Source organism: Gadus morhua, chromosome 16, assembly GCF_902167405.1.
Source record: "Gadus morhua chromosome 16, gadMor3.0, whole genome shotgun sequence".
NCBI lineage: Eukaryota > Metazoa > Chordata > Actinopteri > Gadiformes > Gadidae > Gadus > Gadus morhua.
In genome coordinates, this window is record NC_044063.1 from 30,449,982 (window position 1) to 30,474,385 (window position 24,404).

Here is a 24,404-nt window from a genome sequence, read left to right on the forward strand (position 1 = left end):
TTGCCCACCCTAAACTATAGGTCTAAACTCTTTTTGCTTTTTATTTTTACTATCACTATTATTATTTTGTTTTTGTTATTCATTCTTGAATGGCTTTATTGTTGTAATGTGCAAAATTTGTTGTTTTTGTTTTGTCTACATATTCGAAATAAACATGAAAGAAAGAAAGAGAGGGTGAGGGAACACATTTCATATAGGCTAAAAGACGTGCAGTCGGTTAGCTTTACAACTGACATTTGGAGCTCCGGTGTGTGCCTAAGGTATTCTCTCAATTGAACTGCACAATGGTTGGACTTCACATTAGCTTTTAAAATTGCAGTGTTGCAAGCAATGTCTCTGTGCTCCTTGTACCAGTGTGGATAGCGAGAGGCTGTTCCGCAGCATCCAACATTGTTGATGCAAGTAGAAACAGGGTAGGAGAGAGCGCTGAAATGCTCATCTTCTTGAAGAAGAAGCTGCCCTTGCTCTTGAAATTGTGAGCACTACCAAGTTGCTACTGCAATGTTTAGCCTATTTGTTTTAACTTATTTTCATTTTTAACTGTGTGTAGCTGCTGCACATACTGTTTTACACTAATTGCAATTCGTTATTTTATAATTTTTTGTTTTTAACTTGCTGTAGCACCTCTTGCTGTTTTATACTGTTATTTTTTTATTTAGTTTTGAGTTTCTCTTTTTCAGTTATGACAAACAAACTAGATAATAGAAGTTCTAGGGCCTTCATTCTATGTTTTTTATTAAGTCATATTTTACAAAGGGTTTACCCGAGCCAGGCCATACAGCAATCTTACTAACCATAGGGTTAGTAGAAAAAGAAATATTTTCCGGAATCGGTATCTGGAAGTCACTGAGTCATCTATTGTTGTACCACATGGGGAACTGCGCAATTGTGACTTGATTATGTTGTGCTGAGACTCCTCTTTTCACTGAGCCACAGACATGGGAAGCACAAGCATAATTTAAATGAAGTTAAGAATGTCCTTAAAATATGTGCAGAATAGCTCCTTCCTTAGCATCACTTTTCATAACTCTGTGTAGTTTTTATCCATGAACTGACCTTTCACTCATGCTTTGACCATCCTCCATTGCCTTTGGACAGCTGTAACATCACATGTACCATTTGTCAAGAGCTCTCTGTACCAATTCACCAATGTGCCAACCTGCTCCTCACCAAGGGTAACAGCATCTTCTCGCCGTGCATCATGAGAAACACTGAAGAAGCCCTGATGACCTCTGATGTCTTTTCTCTGTAACATTCATCTGCAGACGTATAGCAATCTCTTGTCCTGCTGAGCACAAAGGTGCACTACATTTTCCCCTTATCATGCCGTAACCAGGCAAGCTCTTGCAGCCCACTGGATTCAAAGGGGTGATATCAGGAATAGTCAGGGGCATGACTGTATCAGCGGCCGGCTGCTTAAAAACTGTACTTTGTTCTTGTGTGCCATTTTCACATTTACTTTCCAGCTCTCTATATCACAGAACAAAGTTCTCATGTTATGCAAAGTATCCAGGGTTGTTCCAGTGGCCAAGGTTACATCCCCAAATGTGTTGAATGATTATCCCCCAGGCGCTTACCTCATTAGTTATGAAAGGTTTGAACGAATCGTGAAGAGGAGCTCTCTGGCCATGACACAGAGCCACATTGACCCACTCAAATTCGTGCATCAAGCAAGGAAGAGGGGATGCCACAGCAACATTGCTGGATTTGGTTGTTAGTAGGGATGGGCATTCGATTAAGTTGTCTTAGTCGATCGTCGGGAGAATTAACGATCAATAAGTCGATTAATCATTAATATTTTACATTTAAAAAAAAATATATAGCGTGTTTTCCTCATTGGGATCTTTATTATTAGATGAACAACTCAGTTAAACCAGATCCGTGCGCTACTCTGCTCTAAGCAAACGGAGCATGCAGCTCGAAGCCGGTGCTCATAAACATAACTAAAAATAAACACAACCCTAGTTTCTTCCCAAAATAATAACAACATCAAAAAAACAATCATGTTATAACTTAACCCACCAGTCTACGAATTTTTGCTCAGAAAGATGAGCATGTTGACATGCTCTGGGGTCAGACGCGACCGCAGCCTGGTGACCATCAGTCCAGCCGCCGAAAACACCCGCTCTGAAGGGGACCGACGTTGCCGTGATGCACAAATACCTCCGTGCTAACTTGGCAAGGCGGGGGAACAACTTTCCACAATCCAGGGGCTCAGAAAGTTCTTTATTTCTGCTTCGATGCTAACCTCGCCTTGAGTGGTAGGCCTATAGTGCTCCCCAAGAAGTCATTTTTTAAATCATAATTGTCCCACACCAGACTTCGCCGTGGCCTCGTCCACTTCATGATTACATCGCCGTGTTCCAGTATCCATACTATCCGTACTTACTAGTCTAAGTTTGAGTACGTAGGGCGTTTCGATTCAGATCGGGCGAAAATAAGTGTACTGAAAACGGGAAGTGTGTGGCAATGTACACTTTTCGTACTCAACGGCAGCCATCGTAGCCACGTAGCGGAAGAGGGCGGAGCCAGGCTGAGCCAAAGTCGGCGCATTTTCCACATAGCCTGCATTAATAGTCATTTTGTAGTTTTTATAGCTTTTAATAGCTGCTAGGCGTAAAGAGTTCACCGTTCAAAGCGGGATGTTTATTGCGGGGGAGGAGCCGCAAATTTAAATATTGCCCCCGTGTGGTAAAATGTTTAATTGCCCACTGCGTTAGTTTAGTCGATGAAAAATGTACTTAATCGACGAAATTCTTAACGATCGATTAGTCGATCGTCGATTAATCATGCCCATCCCTAGTTGTTAGACACCTGGAGGGCAAGAAGACGCATCATGTACGCTTATGCTTTTTTGATTTCTCGTCAGCTTTCAACTGCAGCCCCATATTCTAGCTCGCAGGCTTTCTGAAACATCTGGCATTCACTTTGGCATTATATGTTGACTTGTTGACTTGACAATGAGGTCACAGAAAACCTGTGTTAAAGACACTTCATCTGAGGCCCTGATGTGTTCTACAGGATCCCCCAGGGGTGCTTTTTGTCACCTTTGTTATTTGTGCTCTGCACCAAAACTGCCAGGGTATATTTCAGTCAAGGTTCATAACCAAGTTTCCTGATGATTCAGTGATTGTCAGCCTCCTGCAGGACCATGAGGTGGGCCATGGTCCAGTCTTGGACATCTTCATCAAATGGTGTGATGACTCATATTTGCAACTCAACATTTTACCTCACAGTTATTGAGACCAAAATTATCCCGGTTTTCGGTATTATCGCGGTATTTTTAAATACCCAAAATATGCCCATACTTCAGACTTAGTCCTCTTAGAAGGTAGGGATGGGCAACAATCGTTGAATAGTCGGAGTCATGTAGAATATCGAATAATGAATGTGACTATCGTAATTTATAACACGGCTCTTCTCAATGCTGTTGAACGCTCCGTTCACTTGCATGGGCCTTCACGACTTCCGGTGGTGAATCATTTTTGGATAATTCACCGTTGCTAAGTGTATAATGGCCGCTGTCAAGGAAATTTGATTTTTTTGCTATCGTATCACTCCGCAAGTAGTCCGGTAACTTATCAACCCCAGCGTCCTCGGTTGTTAAGCGACGTCAACATCTTTGGCGGACTATTTCTCTGCTGATCAACACTACGAATGCTGGTTACAAATAAATTGTAAAAAAATAAAATAAATTTGATGTGTCTAGTTCATCGTCATGCAGGCTGTGTTCAGTTAAATAAATAAATAAATATCGATCTGTTTTCGGCGCATGTAAGCCTATCTGCCTAAGCCCACGTTTAAATAATTTTGATGTTGAATGTTGATGGCGCAGTTGGTGAAATAAACAGATTGATTTCATACAAATCATAAAAGCCTCTCCCTGTGTCATTGTGTTTTGCGTGCATCCGAGGTGCGCGTGTGCGTGCGTTGGGGGTTCTTGATTGACCGATTTTCGAAGATTATTCGAATACTTCTCAGCAAATATTGAATAGTATTTTTTGTCCAGAAATGCACATCCCTTTTAGAAGGCTGATGGATGTCTTGAGTGCCGTCGTAGACTACACAGTGCACCTGCGCGGTAACTTCAGGAGACTCGGATGAAGCGCTGGGAAGGATTTAAGCACATGGTTTCCATAACGCGAGCGCGGTTATCCACCGCGATAATAATTTTTTGGAAATGAAAACGGTAATTGTTATCGACAACATTTTTATCGGGGTTTACGTTACACCGGTAACCGTTACATCCCTACATGACACTCAAGAGAAATCGAATTATTGCGTTAGTACAACTAGGGATGGGCCGATAGTCGATTCTATCGACTATCGACGATAGATGGATTCCATGGTCGATCGTCTCAAGTTGCCGATAAAAAGGCGATAATTATATATTTGAATAATTAATTGTTAATTATTTATTTTTATTTTTATTTTTAAAAAGCGCTGTGGTAGCTATTTTTTCAACTTAAAAAGCCCCGCAAATTGTAATTGAAATTAACTGGCACCGGTGAAAAACATACTATGTAGCGCTGACCTGTCGTACTCACTTACTGGAGAGGGGAGGGGCTCGAAACCTACCCGTCTGCTCGCACGGCGAAATGACATCACACCCCGCTGCACCATTTCCGGGTCACAGCTGTGGTACATGAGCCGTGTTCAAAATCGTTCCCTATTCACCCACTCGCTATTCCCTATAGTGTTCATGATATAGTGCACTACATACATTCTTGTTAAATCCCAAATAAATTGTTGATATTTCTAAACGAAAGCCGGAGACTCCATCATTAAATGTATTCGTTTTCGCCGCTTGCGGTTATTGAGCTTCTTCTTCTCCTCCGGAAAAACACGACCGCATTGCATTGTGGTATATGGGAGTAACACCTAGGGAACATCATATGTACAGTTTGTAGGCTACACTCACATTTTGCGTATTTTAAGTGCACTATATAGGGCATGAAATTAACCAGTGAGAATTTGAACAACACTACAAAATAGCGAGCACCCTATATAGTGCACTATATCCGTGATAGGGAACGATTTCGAACACAGCTACGAGCTGTGTTTCATCATGACAGCGCTGCCGGCGCCGACGCATCGAAACTTAAATCAGCGAAGGCTCACGGCTCACGCTGGTCCAAGGGGAAGACCATCGTATTCGTTTTTAAGAAAAAAAAAATTCAAAGTGATAAAATGTGAAAAAAAATTCAAAGTGATAAATTATTATAAATAATTAATATTATAAAATTATTATAAAGTTGCCCCCCCCGATAGTATCGACTATCGGCGATCGCTAGGGGGCGCTATCGGACGATGGAAGCTTGTAGACGATTGCCCAACCCTAACTGTACGTCCACACCAGAAGCGAATTGAGCGACCAAATCGCCGGAAGTCATTCACTTTCTATGGGCAAGAGCGACCAAAGCGACCAACGCTACCAGCGGCCAAAGTTGAGCGACCAGAGCGTCAAAAAGAAGTTGAAAACTTTTTAACTTTATGCAAATGACTATTATTCGCTTCAGCGGCCAATCACTGACAGCCAATCGGAATGTAGACGCTCTTCGCTTGCGTGGATCCCAGGGAACATCGGCAGGCACTTTGGTTCCTACCTACCTTTATTCACTCACTGAACAAAATCGGCTGAAGTATTAATCGCGGCTGTAACTGGGCACCCGGTGTTGTACGAACCAACCCTTTTTCAGTTCAGAGATCGAAACGCCATAGTGGTTTGGATATCAAGTGATGATAAGCAGGAGTATTTATAGGCTACATCTAGAACGTTCGTATTTAAGCGGGAATCATTTTAATTTGCTCTCCATGCCACCAATCTAACCAACCAATCGCGTGTAGCATGCTTTAAACAAAACCAAAAAAGTTTTTGAAATCGTCACATAAACAAACTAATCGACAAGACGAGGGATAAATGACAAGGGATATATCTCTTGTCTTTTATCCCTCTATTCCCCACCATTCACGGAGCCTGAGGTGAATAATTGTTAATTAAATAGTCTAGATAGATAGATCGCCTAGTCAAGTCTTTATTAATACCAAACGACACAAATCGTCGGGAATCCATTTAGGTGGTTCGGCCCACACAGGACAGTAGCCTACAAGACCACACAGAACAAGTCTGACTGGACATACACACAATACATCACATTAAAACTAGACACGCGTTGATAGATAGATAGACAGATAGGCCTAGAGAGATAGATATGTTCCATTATTTGCCTTGCGGAGCCAACCAGTCCTGTGCGCGTATGCAAATTAGCCATGTGCGCCAATGTCTATTTGTTTTGAGTGCGACGAATGAGTGCAGATCATGATTTGCAGATGCAGATCAGTGAAACATATTTTAACTACTACAGCACGCAGGGTTTTTTGTTCTCGGTTGTAATTAGCCTACATTTTAGGATTTTTGTTTTATATTGGGGGGGAATCACTGTCCTACTTGTTGTCGAAGCACTTTATCGAACAAGCAAAACCGTCTCGGCAATATGGCAAAGGTGTATGGGAGAGTTCACTATTTGATATGGCTGTCTGTAGTGCCTACTAAACGCAAACGGCTCCTTTAAATGCGTCTGCATAATTGAATTGTACGTCATGAGCGACTTGAGCGACCAAAGCGAACAGAAAAATTCGCAGCGAAACTTTGTGAGCGACCAAAGCGTCAAAGGCGCTTTGGTCGCTCCTGGTGTGGACGTACAGTAAGTCCAACTATGATTGGATTATTAAGATGCATTAGGGCTGTAACGATACACCAACTCACGATTTGGTTTGTATCACGATTTTTGACCCACGGTTCGATACATCCCACGATTCTATTAAATTTAAAAAGCATTTTATTTAAACAACACTTATATAACAATTAACTTAATGTAACATTTAATAACAAATAATTTGGAACACTGAACTGATTTGAACAGAAAGAATACTATTAAAGTATAGCAAAATGCATGAATAAATAACCAAAGATTGCAGATGGAGGGTGCTTGCAGGTAGGCAAAAACCCTCAACTAGTTTTGTGGTTTAGGCTTATGTATTTGAAAATATGAATGTCAAATAAATAATAGTAATTTGAATAGTTTGGTAGCACTAACCAGCGTTTCCGCTAGAAAAAACTGTGCCAGTCAAAGTTATCTGCATAGGTTTCATTTTCGGTCAAATATCCTATTATGGCTTCTTATTTGGCTATGGAGCTTAAATAATGACATAATCAGGCCGTATAGAATGCAACATGTTTAATAGCCTAACTTTCAAATAGATGGGCAAAAACATGAACGTCTGATTCGCAATAACGAGGCAAAGTGTTACGAGTAGCGTAAGTGTGTGTGCGAGAATGGCAGTGTGTGTGTGTGTGTGTGTGTGTGTGTGTGTGTGTGTGTGTGTGTGTCGTCAGCGTGTGAGTGGACGAGCGAGGAGAGCGAGTGGTAACGTGGGTGTGTGTGTCCAGTGAAGAAACAAACGAGTCCAGTAGAATAAAGTACCCAGCCTGTCAATAATCGGTGGCCACTTCATTCCGACTGCGAGACAGATTTGTGGCATTGAGTGTCGCGATTTCGGTTACGATACGCATATTGTTACACCCCTAAAATGCATGTACACACATCAAATCAAATCGAATTGGGTTTCTCATAGTCGGATTAAGAACCCTATATTATTTGATTGATAGTTGCATTAAGCGTGCATGACTAAATTCTAGGGGTGTAACGGATCACAGAACTCACGGTTCGGATCGTGTCACGTCACGGGTCGGATCAACAACAAAAAAGATAACAAGACAAATGTGACTTAAAATAAAATCTTCAAATGTGTAAAAACAAAATAAAAATAAAAATTAGGTAATAATCCTGCTTCCTTTAAGCATAGTAAATATTTAAAAAAATTGCTTCAGTGTTTCACTCAGTAAATGTCTTAGTCAAGGTGGTCAAAGAGCGGGGGGGGGGTCTCCGTTTCAATTCAATTGAATAGTATTACCGATGCATTATTGATCTTTATTTTTTACACCTGATGGAAGTATGTTTTCTTTCCCTACGAGATTTCTACTTTGTTAATGCATAATAATTAAAAAAATATTATTAAAAAATGTAATAAAATAAAAATAAAAAATATTTTCTTTTAATAAAAAGGGAACATTGGTAATCAAGGCAGGGGCGGGGCCCTATTGTTGTTAAGGCGGCCGCTGTGTTGTTAAGGCGGCCGCCTTAACAACACAGTGTTGGGGGAAACACTGTGCTGTTAAGGCAGCCGCCTTAACAACAGGGGAAACACTGTGCTTGTGTCCACATAAAATTAAATCGGTATGCATTTATAGATAGTAAATAAAATAAAATAAAAAACGTTGTCCAAAGGAAGCACAGCAGACCTGGATTTACAACTTTAAATTCAGGATGTCTGCATTGCCTGGGGAGAGTATGGTAGCGAAATACAATTTCTGTCTGGTTTTATTTGGCATTTTGTTAATCCATTGATTTCTGCTGGAAGACTCATTGCTCGTTGACCGGAAACAGAAAGGGCGGCTGGTTGAAGCCTTTTCGCTCGGTTCTAGCCCTACTGTTGATACGGAGAACAGAGCGAAAAGACTACAACCAAACATAAACAGCCAATCTCCGTTTCCGTTTCAATGGGATTTACGAAACGCCAAATAAAAGACAAGAGAAACTATTTCGCTACGATACTTGATTAATAACATCAACGAACAGCACTAACCACTCGGCGAGTTGCACATTTCTGAAAACAAACGTTTAGGCTTGTTTTAAGAACAGGTTTGTGACTGCCCAAAGCCAGTCATTCTGAAGCAATTCGAAATGAGCAAAATACCTGAGACTAGGGATGTAAACAATTAATCGATTATCGATTAATTGTCGATAAGAGATTACTCGATTAAAATAAATTACTTGCAATTAATCGAGTTTTTAACCCGTAATTCCCCACCAGTCCACGTGAGGGTGCGCTTGACGCCAGACGTACTTGACGCACACGCGGTAACACAAGCGAAGCAGGACAAGACAAACGAAAAGCGGGACACTGACACGATGAAGAGGGCAAAACGGAGTGCAGTATGGAGCCACTTTAAGTTGTTTAATGACGACAAAGACGCCAAATGCACAATATTTGGAAGTATTTTAAAGTACAACAACTCCACGACTTCGTTGAATTACCACCTAAATGTGTCACATTCAGCCGTGCTACAAGCAGCGAGTGGTTCTCAATCTCAGCCTACAATCACCACAGCGTTGGGACGAAGGGTATGTGACTCCACAAAAGCAGAGGGCATTACCCAGCGGATCTGTAACATGATTACTACAGACCTGCTGCCGATAAATGTTGTTGACGGACAGGGATTTCGAGAGGTAATAAAGTACATCGAGCCAGGGTACAATATCCCCTCTAGAACAACCATAACCACCCGCGTGGAAGCAAGCTACGCGAGGAAGAAGGCCGAGTTCAAAATAGGGATGTTTTTGTTTTGTTTTACGAAGACACACCTCTATCATCAGGCAGCCTATATTTTAGGTTGACTAGAGCTACGACAGTTCAGTCCTGGACGTTTTTTGTTACTAATGTTATTGTGATATTGTCCCATTTCCCAGTTTAAGGGGGATTAGAAATGCTGCCAATAGTCCACATGTGACACCTTATTTACTTTTCAGAATTTATTTTATTATGCTGCTAAGAGACAGTGCACTAATTTATTTTCATGTTAAATGTTCCAATGTAATATTTTGATTTTGGTTGATTTGGTTCAGCTTCTCAGAAGAATTGCCGCTTATCAAGTAATCGATCATCGATCGATAAGATGAAACAACTATCGATTAATGAATTACTCGATAATTTGCATCCCTACCTGAGACAGGACCAATGGTCAACATTTCCACTATATTTCATCCCAGACAAACCAGAAACGGGGCTCAATGTGCTAAAAACCGGAATTGTCCTTTGAAAATGCGCTGCTCACGTGAACATACAACTTTTTTTTGTTTTTTATCAGCTGATCCGCAGATCGCTTGCGTCCCGAACCGTGAGGGTTGATCCGGACGGATCACGGGTAACCCGTGAACCGTTGCAGCACTACTAAATTCAATCGAATTGGTCTGGACTTATAGGATATATGTAAGGGATACATTATATTATACATTATCCCGCCTATTACAAGCTACTTGCCAAAACGAAACAATATCTTCACACTGTGTGTCTTTTTACAATTACCATTCGTAGTGTTGATCAGCAGAGAAATAGTCCGCCAAAGACGTTGACGTCGCTTGGCAACCGGACACGCTGGGGTTGATAAGTTACAGGGATATAGAAAAATTTTATTCAGATTGAGCGTATATATGATAACTTTTTATTCTGATTGAGCTGTTCTTCCACTTCTAATTGGATCAGAAGTGTCCATAAACGCGGCTATGTGGCGGAGCTATTGTGTGTGTGTGTGTGTGTGTGTGTGTGTGCATGAACGTCCTCACGCTCTGGCGTCAAAGGAAATCAATGAGAGCAACTGACAACTATGCCGGTAAGAAACTAAAACTGTGATTCTGGTTACGATGTGTTGAATTTTCAGCGGTTGACCAGATGGCTTCAATGAAACCAACTGAAAGTAGCAGAAAGGAGTGGTTGCATCCGGCGTTACATAAAACGGTGATATTGACGACCCCCTTGATAAAAAATAAAGGGCAATTTTATAAATCAGCGACCAACCCCCGCCAATAGTATCGACTATCGGCGATCGCTAGGGGGCGCAATCGGACGATGGAAGCTTGTAGACGATCGCCCAACCTTAGTTCACACTACGCTTCGATTTCACAAAAGGCTGAATTAAAAGTTTTTCTGTCAAAATATATTTTCTTTCTTCCGACATGTTTATAATATTCATTCATTCATTGCGCCGTGGCCGAATTATATTCTCTGATATTATAAATCTTAAAGACTGCGTCGGGTTCTCAGACTCTCTGGTACTTTCCCAAAAAGACTCGTAGTGGGGGTTATTTCTCCCATGGTGGGGAATGAATTGGGGGGAAGGAACTTTGGCTTTGACTCTCTGAAGTCCAGAATGAACCGCGACATGGAGAAGAAAGCGATTATTGCGTATGAGGGCCTGCTCCGCAGCCGGAGTTGCTGCTCCGCGGCCGGAGGAGCTGCTCTGGTGGGATTTTGCATACGGCGACAATCCCTTTCTCCTTCGTGTCGCTGTTTAATCTGGGCTTCAGAGAGTCTGAGAAATTACATGGACCCGAAGCCATGCTTCGGCCAATGCCATGCTTCGGCCAATGAATTGATTTTCTCACCGCCATGTATAATTGGAAAATTGCAGTTGTCAAACTGAGGAGCATAGTCGAACTATGGCTTTAATCTGATTAAGCTGTGCATGTAAACGTACTGACTGTCTCCAAGACAAAAGAGATCAGGGCTCCAGACTAACTTTTTTCCTTGGGTGCACTGGTGCGCCTAAATTTTTAATTTGGGTGCACCAGCACGTATTTATGGTGCACCCAAGTTTTGAGTTGTTGAGGGGAAGGGGGGGGGGGTTGGACCGTTGTTTACCGGCGTTGCTATCGTTACCGGTCTTGCGTGTTCCAACGGTAATAAATCGCCGTCTAATCAATACTTCATTCACTGCCTCTTCCGTGGTTATTACAATATTATGAATAGACTGCTCTGTAAAAAAATAAATAATAATAATTATACCAGATACATTTTCAGTCGCACCGGTGCGCCCAAATAAAATATTTGGTCGCACTACCCCGAATTCTAGGCGCATGTGCGCCCAAATTAGGCGCACTCTGGAGCCCTGAGAGATGCTTATCAACTTTCGTGAAACCCTCCTGTCACGGCACCGACTTTTATCAATGGTTTAGTTGTGGAGACAGTAAGCAAGTATAGATACTTGGGCACCAACCTGGATGATAAAATTACTTTTGATGCAAACACTAAGTCTGGCTATTGCCAGACAAGATCAATCGTAGATTGCACGTTGGTCTTGGGAAGCTGCTGTCATTCTCTTCAGCACAAGAGGCGTAATCAACGGGCCTAGTTCAAATGACTCTGTACATGATTGGCTTCTTGCCGTCGCTTCCCTGTAGTCTTTGTCTTAAACCAGCCAATAGCGCCAAGGGGAAAAGCCTGCAAAAACGATTGGAAGCAGAAAGAAATGTATTGCTATTCTCCAGACCCTTGTGCAGGGCGAACTCAAATCGCCAGCAGAATGGACGGGGCTACCCAGTCTAGCCAACACTGTCTCCATCTGCAAAAAGGCCAATCAGAGACTGCTTTTCTTCAGGGGTTGCTTTTCTTCAGAGTTTATAAATGTTGACAGATCACTTTTGAAAATAATTTAGCATGGTTCAGCATGGTTAACACAAATTGACTGGGAAATATTATTAATCTTTCAACAATTGTATGTTGAAATTGTCTCTTCATTTATTTAATCGCAATTTCTACAGTCTAGACAGAACGTCTCACCTGGGAGAGTTTGTCGACGGCGGGGCCGTTAAAACAGTCGGAAGGGGGGAGGGGGTGATATCAATAACGCAAGACAGTGCGGAATGCTCGAGGAGGTGGGTAATATTTAAAAATAAATAAAGTGTAGTCTAAAGACTAGGGCTGTAACGATACGCGTATCAAACCGAAAATCGCGATACTCAAAGCCACGATCCTGTCTCGCGGTGTGAGAAGGCAGAAGCGCGATACGCCCTTTCTAACTCTGCTGTCAAATTGTCCGATTGAAATTTGCTAATAATTTGTCTAAATAATAGTCTGCTGACAGCGCCCCCTCCTATCGATGCCGTAAGTATGCGACTGCAATCCTCCGTGGCTACGGAGGATCGCATTTCTCCACAGCCGTCGAAGTGCTCATATGCGATATGAACGACATTTATCCAGAGGGGCCTGTGTGATCCTGTCTCTAGTGTTTTGTGTGATTTGACTGGCAGTTTGTCTGCTTATAGGTCGGAATGAAGCGGCCACCGATTATTGACAGGATGGGTACTTTATTCTACCGGACTCGTTCGCTTCTTCACTAGACACACGCGCTACCGCTCGCTCTCCTCGCTCGTCCACTCACTCGCTGACGTCACTCACACACGCATACGCACATTGCCATTCTGGCGCACACATATGCTACTCGTAACGCCTCGTTATTGCGACGTTCATGACATTCAGGTTTTTCTCCATCTATTGAAAGTTAGGCTATTAAACATGTTGCATTCTATACGGCCTGATTGTCATTATTTAAGCTACATAGCCTAATAAGAAGTGCTAATAAGGATATTTGACTAAACCAACCAAACAGTTGAAAAAAGCATCCTCCCACACGTTATTTCTTTATTCATTTAGCTATACTTTAATAGTATTCTTTCTGTTCAAATCTGTTCAGTGTTCCAAATTATTTGTTATTAAATGTTACATTAAGTTAATTGGTATATAAGTGTTGTTTAAATAAAATGCTTTTTAAATTTCAAAAAATCGTGGGATGTATCGAACCGTGGGTCAAAAATCGTGATACAAACCGAATCGTGAGTTTGTGTATCGTTACAGCCCTACTAAAGACATAACGTCTCATCTGGGAGAGTGTGTTGAGGGCGGGGCTGTTATCTTGGGCCCCGTCCACACAAAGCCGATTTCATGGCGAAACCGCAAAGGTCTTGTACGGTTCGACCTTCCGTCCACACGAAGCCGGCGAATCCGCTGACCGAACCCGTAAACTTCTGAAACCACCCTCGGAGGTGGTTTCAAATCTACCCGGTTTCGTGCGTACAGCTGCTGGCTGCTTAGCACTTGTGCACTTGATCAAGGGCCTCTACGAATAGTCAAATCTCCTAACCTTTATGCCTCCTTTCCTTAACCTTTGTGGAAAACGTCATCGGGTCAAGGAGAGATGAAAAGGTGCTTCCTTTCGAACATCGGAAAAGACAGCGCTGTGTAAAATGAATTCGACTCCACTTTTCCTGACCAATGTCATTGCGCAACGGGGAGTATTGCTGACATCTAGCGTCTCTACGCAGGAACTAAAGTTTTCCGAATTTGGTACAACAAGCGCTCTTTTGGTCTATGCGTATTGATTTCAGTCAGGTTGTCGCCAACAGTGAGAATCACTTAGGTCGGACTTGGCCAACGAAAATGTTTTAGGCCAATTCACAATTCAAATTCACACAAAAAAAGAGGCTCAATTTATGATGAAATTAACTGCCCCCAGTAGTCTTTCTTAAATCTGCATTTTATTTTCTTACGGTGTATTGTTTGCTTAACAATAACCAACAATAAATGATTTCATTTCGATTCAAATAATGTATCTGGAATTGGTATCTATTATTATCAATTGTATTTTCTTCTCTTCTATTCTTCTGCTTTAACGCGTCTCTCATGCGTCTTCGCATAGTAGTCGATAAACTTTGTTGGTGGCATGTTGCTTTAAATATTGCCGCCGTAAAGGATTATGGGTTTCCACTATCTCCTTTCCTTTCACAAAGGTTGCTCAGGAGTAACCTATGCTTAAGGAGGGTTAAAGGAAGCATCGAGGCTCCTTTCCTCAGCATTTTTTTAATTCAACCACCTTTCCTCCAAGCACTTCCGGGTAATCTCCATATGAAATAAAATTTCCTTTGCAAAAAGAGAATTCGTAGATGCCCCAAGTGGGCATTACCCAATGCCGATAACGGGCATTACATAGCGGTATGATTTTAAACTTTAAAAGTAGTCACCACAGCGCTGTTTTTTCTGGCAATACAAATGACCCCCAAATGATCACCTTGGCATCGGCAACTTCAGACAATCTACGACGTACTCCATTGACAGTCGATAGAATGAAATGTCATCCCTAACCTGTATAACGTGGTGAAGATGAGCTGGCACTGCGTCCTTTCACCAACGTATCAGATGTACTGCGTCCTTTCACCAACGTATCAGATGTATTTAGAGGATTCAATCACACTGAAGTTTTGCTTATTAATCTTAGTGCAACAAAGATTATCCTATTGTAAAATAGAATAAATATGATCAACTGGTCAACAATCAAGTGTTTAGGGTGTATATCTTTGGATAATCCATGGCGAATGGCTGTTTGTGAATGAGAGGGATGATGATGGAGTGGTCGGGTTTTGGAGACGCAACATAGACCATCACTCCAACGAAACTCTTGCGATACAACGGCACACCTTCATGTTATCATAAGCAACCCATATTCACGTCCTGCAGTCCAGGTAAGTGCCGGCGTAGACTTCCAGCACTGTACCATGGGATCCAATTAAGGGCAGTGATTAATAACATCTGCTTTTAAGCTGCACGTAAAATTACATCATTCATTTATAAATAAATTAAAAAGGATTAATAAAAAATAATAATGTTGTGGAGCAACAATGCAATAGAATCTCTAAAGAAACACCATGTGATTTAGACATCAGAAGTGTTGTGAAATAATTTATATAACAATTACGAAACTGTCTAATCGTGGATATTCCTAATACTTGTTGCATCTCTAGTGAACAATAGTTATGATTAAAATGACGGGCCCCTGTAATCTGCACATGATAAGGTTGATCAGCTGATGGTCAGCGATCAGGTGTTTAGTATGTATATCAGGAGCTCAGAGGTAAACATCTTAGACTGGAGGGTTTACAGAAAATAAACATCAAAGCCATATTTACCACAAGTTACACAGGACTTTTTAGTCAGACCTCTCCTACTTTTAGCTCGTTTTGCTACCAGGCAGTGGATGAATACATTGATGGACTCCCTTCATGAAGCCCTTGGCCCCTTCAGCTATAGATCTTTCTTTGCCAGGTCTGACCATGACAGGACACATGTAGAGTCTAGGGTCTACACTTGAACAAAATGAATTAGGTTTTCATTTCCAGCTCTCTTTACACCTCCATGGGTCACATTCTGGGAAAATATAATACTGGGAAAAGTTTGGAATGGGAGTGAAGGTCCCATTCCAACAATCCCCTTTGAACAAGCACTGGTAAACATCGAAGTTATTTCAAAATACAGACACAGGCTGTAACGTTTACTGGAATGGACGTTAATGTGGCCAAAGACTAGCCAGGTAGAGGTCTGCTAGTCGTGTTAGCATACACAGACCTCTCAGACCAGAGACTAACCTGGTAAAGGTCTATCGTGTTAGCATGCACGGACCAGAGATTAACCAGGTAGAGGTCTACTAGTCGTGTTAGCATTCACGGACCACAGATTAACCAGGTAAAGTTCTGCTAGTCGTGTTAGCATGCACAGAACTCTCGGACCTCTCGCGCGCGTGAACAGATCCCACGCCAGCCTCGCGAGAGCCGGCGGGTTTAGATCCCACCGATGAAAGGACGATCATCTAAAATCAAAGTATAGCTATGAACGCATCGTCCAAAAGTCGACCGTAGACGGACATAAGATGAAGCTCTCCGAACATAAGCAGACCAGAGACCGAGCTAGCCCCCCGTCCGTCGGACGAGGAGGTTACCACCTTTGTTTTGCTCGGATAGTTTCACTTTATTTCTCTGCGTACGGTTTTAGAAGAAGACCACAACATTTTCAAAACGTTCGTAACGTGTTACCGATGCGCGATGCTACTCACTTGGAATAAGAACGTACTCCAGCTCGGTTCCATAATTGCATCTACTAAAATCTGCAGGAATTACAACAAAGCGACTAAACACGGCAGCTGCAACTTCCGGTCAGCTACGACTTCCGGTCAGCTCCGCTCGCTCTGGGATAACGGCCGTACATATATATATATATATATATATATATATATATTTATATTTATATATTATTAATATGTTTTGTCCAAGCGATACGATACATAAAACGAGCGATATATTTATAAATAAGTTTGTGTGTGTGTGTGTGTGTGTGTGTGTGTGTGTGTGTGTGTGTGTGTGTGTGTGTGTGTGTGTGTGTGTGTGTGTGTGTGTGTGCGTGTGCTTGTGTGTTTTGTTCAGACTGGTCGGAGTGAATAGAAAGTTATGAAAGTATTTTACTGAGGATTAGTAGAGGTAAATCAGGCAGTAATCAGTAGATGACAGTCTACCTGCAGTCTATGGTACAGAGACACAATGAGCATGAGGCTATTAAAGGGAGGTATTCACGGCCCTCTTCTTGCGGGTCATTGGGGCCATCACTACACGACATGTGGAACATGTCTGCCTCTTGGAGCCGTAATGTCCGTCAGGGTAGATGTCTCTGGACAATGACATTTTCAGGGAAACAATCCTTTTCTTGTAAATAAACACAGGCGCATATCATGTACAATCTGGTTAACATGATCTTTGGACATGTCTGATCTTAGATTTCAAGGCCAAGAACTGGAACCTGGCCTGCTACAGGTTCCAGGGGGTCTGAGAAATGACAGACAACCAAAGTGAACCGACAGCTGTCAAATGAAAACATATTTTTTCACTAGACAGCAATGTAAAGCGCAAACATACGGGGGAATCAAACGACCCAAGAAGATTACCTCACAAGAAAAATAGCCCACTAGATCGGATGCTATCCCAAGATGGAGAGCATCGCGAGGAGCTAGAGAGAGGACTCGGGCTGAAGAGACGCCGACCTCACAGCATGTGTTCTACTAGACAGCTAAGAACCATATGGCTCCTCTTGTAATCAGAATCATAGTACAAAAAATAGTATTATTAGTACTATCAACACTAATAAATTATTAGAAACAGCAATATTTGACCTCAAAACAGTAATAATAGCAGTAATATTAGTGTTAAAAATAGTAATATCAATGCTTCAAACAGTAATAATAGTAATAACCAGGGACTGCAAAAAAATGGTTTAGTTAGAAATGTTCAATTTCAGCTCAGTGAAGCACTTTAAACACCTTATTTTTCTTTTTATTTATAATTGTGCTTCAAATAAAGACACGCATTTCTCTACACCTTATTCTTGTTTAAAAATCATTCACATTATATGAAAGTTATGAACAGAGATATAAAGGTGACCTCATTGCGTCTGGAGCCCTGTGAAGTATTGATAAATGTAATGCATTCGTTAGCCCACCCACCCAAAATCACCACCAGCCGTCACTGGTAATAACAGTAATAATAGTAACAACAGTAATAATAGTACTAACAACAGTAATTATAGCATGCAGTAAATTATTATGATGATACTGTTGAAAATGCTATCCTCAATGTCGATAGTGTATTGTATGATGATAGCACAATGCAGTTATATTGCTTAGTCATTGTGGGGGGACCTGCTACAGTGGCGCACAACGTGGGGCGGGCGCAGACATGGACCAGTCACCGCTAGGAAGCGTGCTCGGGCATTTGGCCCAGATGGCGGAACGGCAGGGCCAGCTCCAGCAGACCCAAAGCGAGGTGCTCACAGAGCTGGCCCAGTCCTTGGCGGCCGATCGGGCCGTCCTACGGGAGCTACTCGCCTCCGGGGGACGCGGCGAGGGACCCAGGGGAGAAGGACCCGTGGCCAACATCCACGTCCCAAAGATGGGGGAGGCGGACGATGCAGGGGCCTTCCTGGAGACTTTTCAGGGGTCTCCGGGTGGCCTCGTCAGGAATGGGCTCATCATCTCCTGCCGGTCCTGACGGGGGAGGCCCAGCTTGCGGCCCACAGTCTGCCGGCCGGGGCCCAGCGGGACTATGGGACCATTGCCAGGGCCATCCGGGACCGGCTTGGCCTTTACCCGGAGGAACATCGTCGCCGGTTCTGGACGCTGGCGTTCACCGAGGGGGACCGTCCCTTCGCCTTTGCCAAGCAGCTGCGGGACCAGGCGAGGAGGTGGCTGGTTCCAGACAAGAACTCGGCAGAGGACGTGGTGGAGCAGGTGGAGAGGTTCGTTGAGGGGCTTCCGGCCAGGACCTCCGCCTGGGTCCGGTACCACCGGCCCGAGAGCCTCTCCGCTGCAGTCAACCTGGCGGAGAGCCACCTGCAGCCCCCACCAACGGCCCAGTGACCACCAACACCGGTCCCACGCACCGGTGCAGCTGCCCTACGACGGGACAGGCCAAGCCCGGCGCCGAGGGGGGGTCCCCGTTCCGGAGCGGGCACGTGAATCACCTCCCACCCCCACTCCACAGACGGGCGCTCAAACGGCAGGGGAGGGGTGCTGGAGGTGCGGGCGGCCTGGTCACTTCCGGCGGGATTGCCCTCTAATGGAGGTGGGCCAGGTCGTCCGCGTCACCAGTGCCCCGTCTCCTCCCCACGGTCCCGGCGAGGCGTACCGTATCCCTGTGAGGATACAGCGGGGTATGCACCAGGCGCTGTTGGACTCAGGCTGCATGCAGACCATGATCCACCAGCGTCTGGTGCGGTCCGAGGCATTGGTGGAGGCGTCGAGCGTTTTGGTGAAGTGTATACACGGGGATGTGCACGAGTATCCTTTGGTCCCCCCTATCGAAATTCGTTGTGGGGGGAAAAAGCATAGTGTTAAGGTGGCGGTTAGTTCGAGCCTCACGCATCCCTTGATTCTTGGGTTGGATTGGGCTGGGTTTCCACAGGCTGTTATGGGGACTATGGGGGTGCGGGCACGATCGGTAGGGACATGTAAGTCGTGTGCTGTGTTCTGCGCCGAGGCGGGGGCGGCCAACGCTGCTCAGGGATCGGGGGAGGCGGGGGATCCCCAACCCGAGGTCCCAGCGCCGAGGTTCCCACCGGTGGAGGATTTCCCCCTCGAGCAGTCTCGGGACGCCACACTGAGCTCAGCCTATGACCAGGTGATGGTTATTGATGGGAGTAAGGTCCGGCCAGACGCAGCGCTGACTTACCCACACTTTATGGTGGTTAGGGATAGGCTTTATCGGGTGAGTCGTGACACCCAGAGTGAGGAGGTTTTTACCCAGTTGCTGGTACCCAGGAGCCGCCGGGAAATGGTTTTCCAGGCGGCGCATTATAACCCAATGGCGGGCCATTTGGGGTACGATAAAACACTTGGATAGTGGCCCGGTTCTATTGGCCGGGGATTCGGGCGGAGGTGCGCAGGTGGTGCGCATCCTGCCCCGAGTGCCAGTTGGTGAATCCCCCGGCCGTCCCCAGGGCTCCCTTACGGCCCCTTCCCCTGGTGGAAGCCCCCTTCGACCGCGTTGGCATGGACATTATCGGGCCATTAGAACGTTCCTCACACGGCTATCGATTTGTGTTGGTCCTGATCGACTACGCAACCCGATACCCGGAAGCAATTCCATTGCGCAACATCTCTGCGAGGAGTGTTGCGCAGGCGTTGTTTCACGTCATATCGTGGGTGGGAAACCCGAAAGAGATTCTCACTGACCAGGGCACCAATTTCATGTCACGCACGATTAGGGAACTTTACGGGTTGTTAAAGGTCAAGGCCATCCGCACAAGCGTCTATCACCCAGCCACGGACGGCTTGTGTGAGAGGTTTAACCGGACGTTAGAGTCTATGATCCGTAAATTCGTACACGAGGATGCTCGGAATGGGCATCAATGGCTAGACCCTCTGTTGTTTGCAGTGCGGGAAGTGCCCCAGGCTTCCACAGGGTTTTCCCCATTTGAGTTGCTTTACGGGCGCAAGCCCAGGGGTGTCCTGGACCTCATTAAAGAAAAAATTAAACGAAATCCAGTACGTCATGGACTTGTGTGCAAAGCTTCACTCACTAGGGGTATTGTCACGTGAGCACTTGCACCGAGCCCAGGAGAGTCAGAGACGCCTGTACGACAGAGGGACTAGATTACGCGATCTCACTCCGGGGGATAAGGTCCTAGTACTATTGCCCACCTCTAGCACCAAATTACTTGCGAAGTGGCAAGGGCCCTTTGTGGTCACACGGCGGGTTGGGGACGTGGATTACGAGGTAGCGCGTTCGGACAGGGGTGAAAGCAAGCAGGTCTACCACATCAACCTCATAAAGAGGTGGAACGATACGGTCCCTGTCGCGTTTGCGTCGACGTTACCGGAGAAGGAAGAGCTCGGGCCGGACGTCCCTAGCCCAGGCCCCACCCCCCCGGTCGGTCAGGGCGAGGGTCTCTCAGGGAGTCAGGCACGGGACGTTGCCGGTCTGCAACTCCAGTTCGCCGACGTGTTTTCGCCCCTGCCCGGTCGCACCCCGCTAATTACTCACAACATCAAGACGCAGCCCGGTTTAACGGTGCGGACACGCCCCTACAGGCTGCCCGTCCACAAACAAGATGTGGTGGTGCGCGAATCGGCAACAATGTTGGAGTTGGGCGTGGTCAAGGAGTCTCACAGTGACTGGTGCAGTCCCGTCGTGCTGGTGGGGAAGCCGGACGGGTCTGTCCGGTTCTGTGTAGACTATCGTAGGGTGAATGCGTCGGATTGACGAGCTCGTGGACCGGCTTGATGTGGCCAACTATTATACGACTCTGGACTGCACAAAGGGAAAAAATACCGTGTATATAATCCTCCCTTTTTTTCAGCATTTGTACTCATCAATGGAAAACAAAGAAATGACTTCCAGCCTTAAGATGACCGGTGGCAGCGGCGTGGGCGAGGCCACGGACCAACGGCCCTTTTCAGGGCCACTGGAGAGCGCTCCTATAAGAGCTGGGGGGCCCTTTTCAGGGCCTCAGGGCGCCTCCTGTCCCGCTTCCCTGGCGCCGGGTGACGGGCACCTGGCGTGTTTCAGGTGCCTCGGCGCTGAACACGCCGCGGCTGCCTTGGTTGCTCCCGCCTCCTGCGCCGCCTGCCGCGCGCTGCCTGAAGAGGGGCTCCTCTCCAGGCACCTCTTTTTCTCCCCGTCGGTGGACCTCGCTGAGGCCATCGACATCTTCAGGGCTGGCGTTCCGGACGCCCAGGACGCCGACGACGAGCACTTCGAGGTTGACGAAGTCGCCTCCTTGGACGACGTCTTTGCTGGTTCTGCGTCCGAGTTCTCCCGCTCCGGGGCTTCAACCAAAGTCACTGTCGTCCGAGGGAGAAACCATGCCGGATGGCCGATCTCTTCGGCGAGATCATGGGTGAGGCGGCGGCCATCAAGGGCATCCCTATGCTAGCCCCGCCTCTCGCCCCCATGTCGGATGACATGCAGGGCGAGTGTTTTCGCACCCTGTCTTCCTCCCGGCGGGCTACCCAGTGCCCCCTGTTCCTACCGGTTCTGCACCTTTTCACCACTGCGGGTGGGGACCCCTCTACTCTGAAGACCCCGGTGAGGGCCTTCACTGACTTCACCAACATTGAAGGGTGGGCTGATACTCAGGCGAGGGGGATCCCTCGCCTGGAGCCTTCCCTAGCAGCACTTCTCTGTCCGGGCACCGGATGGCCTCCTAACGAGAAGCCGCTGCCCCCCGCCCGCCTCCCGAAGCAGATTACCGGCCTGACGGACAGGGTGTTCGTCTGTGCCTCGCAATCTGCGGCGGCGGTCAACAACATCGCCCTGCTCTCCTCTGCCCTGGTCTCCTTGTCGGCTGGCAGGGAGGCTTACGGCCCGGAGGAGGCCGCGAGATGGCTGACGGTTTCCCGCTTCTCCAGCGCCATCCTTCAGCTATGCCAGCCGATAGCCGTTTCAGCCGGCCGGCATATGGCGTGGGCCACCATGATCCAGAGGGCCATATGGCTCTCTCACACTGCAGTTTTGGAACGAGAGCGGGCCAGCCTCGTGGCCCGCTCGGCCCATTAGCTCCGGATGGACTTTTTGGGCCCCGGTTCTCGGAGGTGCTCGCTCACCAGCAGTCTGTCCGTGAGAATCGTTCCCGGTTCGGGGCGATTCTCACGGGCTCCTCCCACCAGCAGGCCGGGTGGAAGCGGGGTCCAGGCCGGTTCCAGCGCTCCAGGGGGCCACCTCCACCTCCAACCCCAATGCCTCAGCAGCAGTCGCAGCAGCAGAAGCAACAGCAGCCGCCGCCGCAGCCGGGGAGAGCAGCACCGCAGGGCCAGAAGTTCCGCAAACTTGCTAAAGAAAAGAAAGACCGTTCGACCGAACGGCAATACATACTCCCTAAAGAGCGATATTCCTTTAGATTACCTCTTTCCCCCCCTCAGCCAGATGTCTGTAGGGTGGCGGCCGGATGGCGTGTTTACATAACCTCTGGTTCACCTGCTTCTAAGAAGCGGCGTCCCTTTGAGCTTCGTGGACGGACTGGAGACTCATTACACGAGCCTGTGGATACGGCCGCTTGTACTAGTTTCCTAGTTTCCCACATTATCCCCTCTACCTCCCTTCTACAGTCTGTGGAAGGTGAGAAGACGGGTCTGCGCGCTGTGGTTACAGCCAGCGGACAACACACGGTCACGAGTGCTACGGCTAGAAGGCTCGTTGCCTGTTCAGTGGACACAAGCGCGGCGTCTAGACAGCTCGATGTTTGTACAGCGACTAGCTCTGTAACGTCTACCACGCTCGCTGAGCCTCCTCCCTTTCATGGGATGCCCCCCTTGGGGGCCGAGGAATACGGGTTATTCCTGGACAGCGTTCCTCAGCTGTCAGCTCGCCCTCTCTCCTACCGCTATGCGTGTTGGCTAGAGCGGTGCGTTCTACCATTGTGGTTGGACAACACGTTGAGATGGGGTCATCCCATACAGTTCAAGCACCGTCCCCCACCCTTTCATAGCGACTCAGCCGCTATGAAAGCGATGCTCTCGCCTCCTCGGCGAGACGCCATCCTGTTGGCACTCTCCCGCTTTAAGGTTCTCAGAAATGTGGCCGCGCTGTCCACCATGCGCCTGTTAGGGCTGGTTCTCCTGGGTCTGCTCTTTATGAGCAGACTCCAGCGGTGGTTTGCTCACCAACGGTTGGACCCCGTGCGACACAAGCTCAGGGTGCTCCTCTTACCCCGTCCGGTGTCACCAGACTTGGAATATTGGGGAAACCCCCCCGCCCTTCTCAGGCGTTCCTCTCTCACTCGGTGGGAGGCGAGTGGCGCACGCCCCCTACAGTCCACATAAATGTGTTGGAGCTCGACGCTGTGAGGAAAGTGCTGTTGCATTTCTTTCACCTGGTACGTGGCCGCCACGTTCTGATCAGGACAGACGGTGTGACGGCGGCGGCGTACAAAAAACAGGGGGGAGTGCGCTCCTCTGCTCTCCATCAAAAGGCGGTCGAGCTCTGGCTTTGGGCTCATCAGTATCTCCTCAGTCTGAGAGCCCTGCATATCGCGGGCGCCCAAAACTTCGGAGCGGACCTCATGTCTGACGAGTGGCGGTTACATCCCGACATTGTCAGACTGATCTGGCAGAGGTTCGGGAGGCTTAGGTGGACCTATTCGCGTGCAGGGAGAACACACACTGCAGGTGGTGGTTCTCTCTCAACCCTCGGGATCTTCCCCCGTTGGGGTCCGGATGCGTTGGCGCACACACTTTGGCCGCGGGTTCTCTTGTATGCATTTCTGATTCTTCCTCTTCTGGAACGGGTCAGACAGGAGAAATTGTCCCTGATTATAGTGGCTCCGGAGAACCGCTCAGCTCTGTAGTTTCCAGAGCTGGCGGCGCTCTGATGGACGGCACCGTGGCCGGTACCGTTCAGACCGGACGCGCTTTCACAGGC

General features: G+C 46.5%; 1 protein-coding gene across 6 annotated transcripts in view; it reads right to left on the reverse strand.

Moving 5' to 3' along the window:
- LOC115561228 (vascular endothelial zinc finger 1) overlaps nt 1–16,658 on the reverse strand; it is a 28,431-nt gene extending 11,773 nt beyond the window's left edge. For all 6 annotated transcript variants that reach the window (XM_030381094.1, XM_030381095.1, XM_030381093.1 and 3 more), the window contains exon 1: nt 16,556–16,658. In XM_030381094.1, coding sequence (XP_030236954.1) covers nt 16,556–16,596 — 41 coding nt within the window. In that variant the 5' untranslated portion in view covers nt 16,597–16,658. The remainder of the gene's footprint in view (nt 1–16,555) is intronic.
- Nucleotides 16,659–24,404: the final 7,746 nt, after the last annotated feature.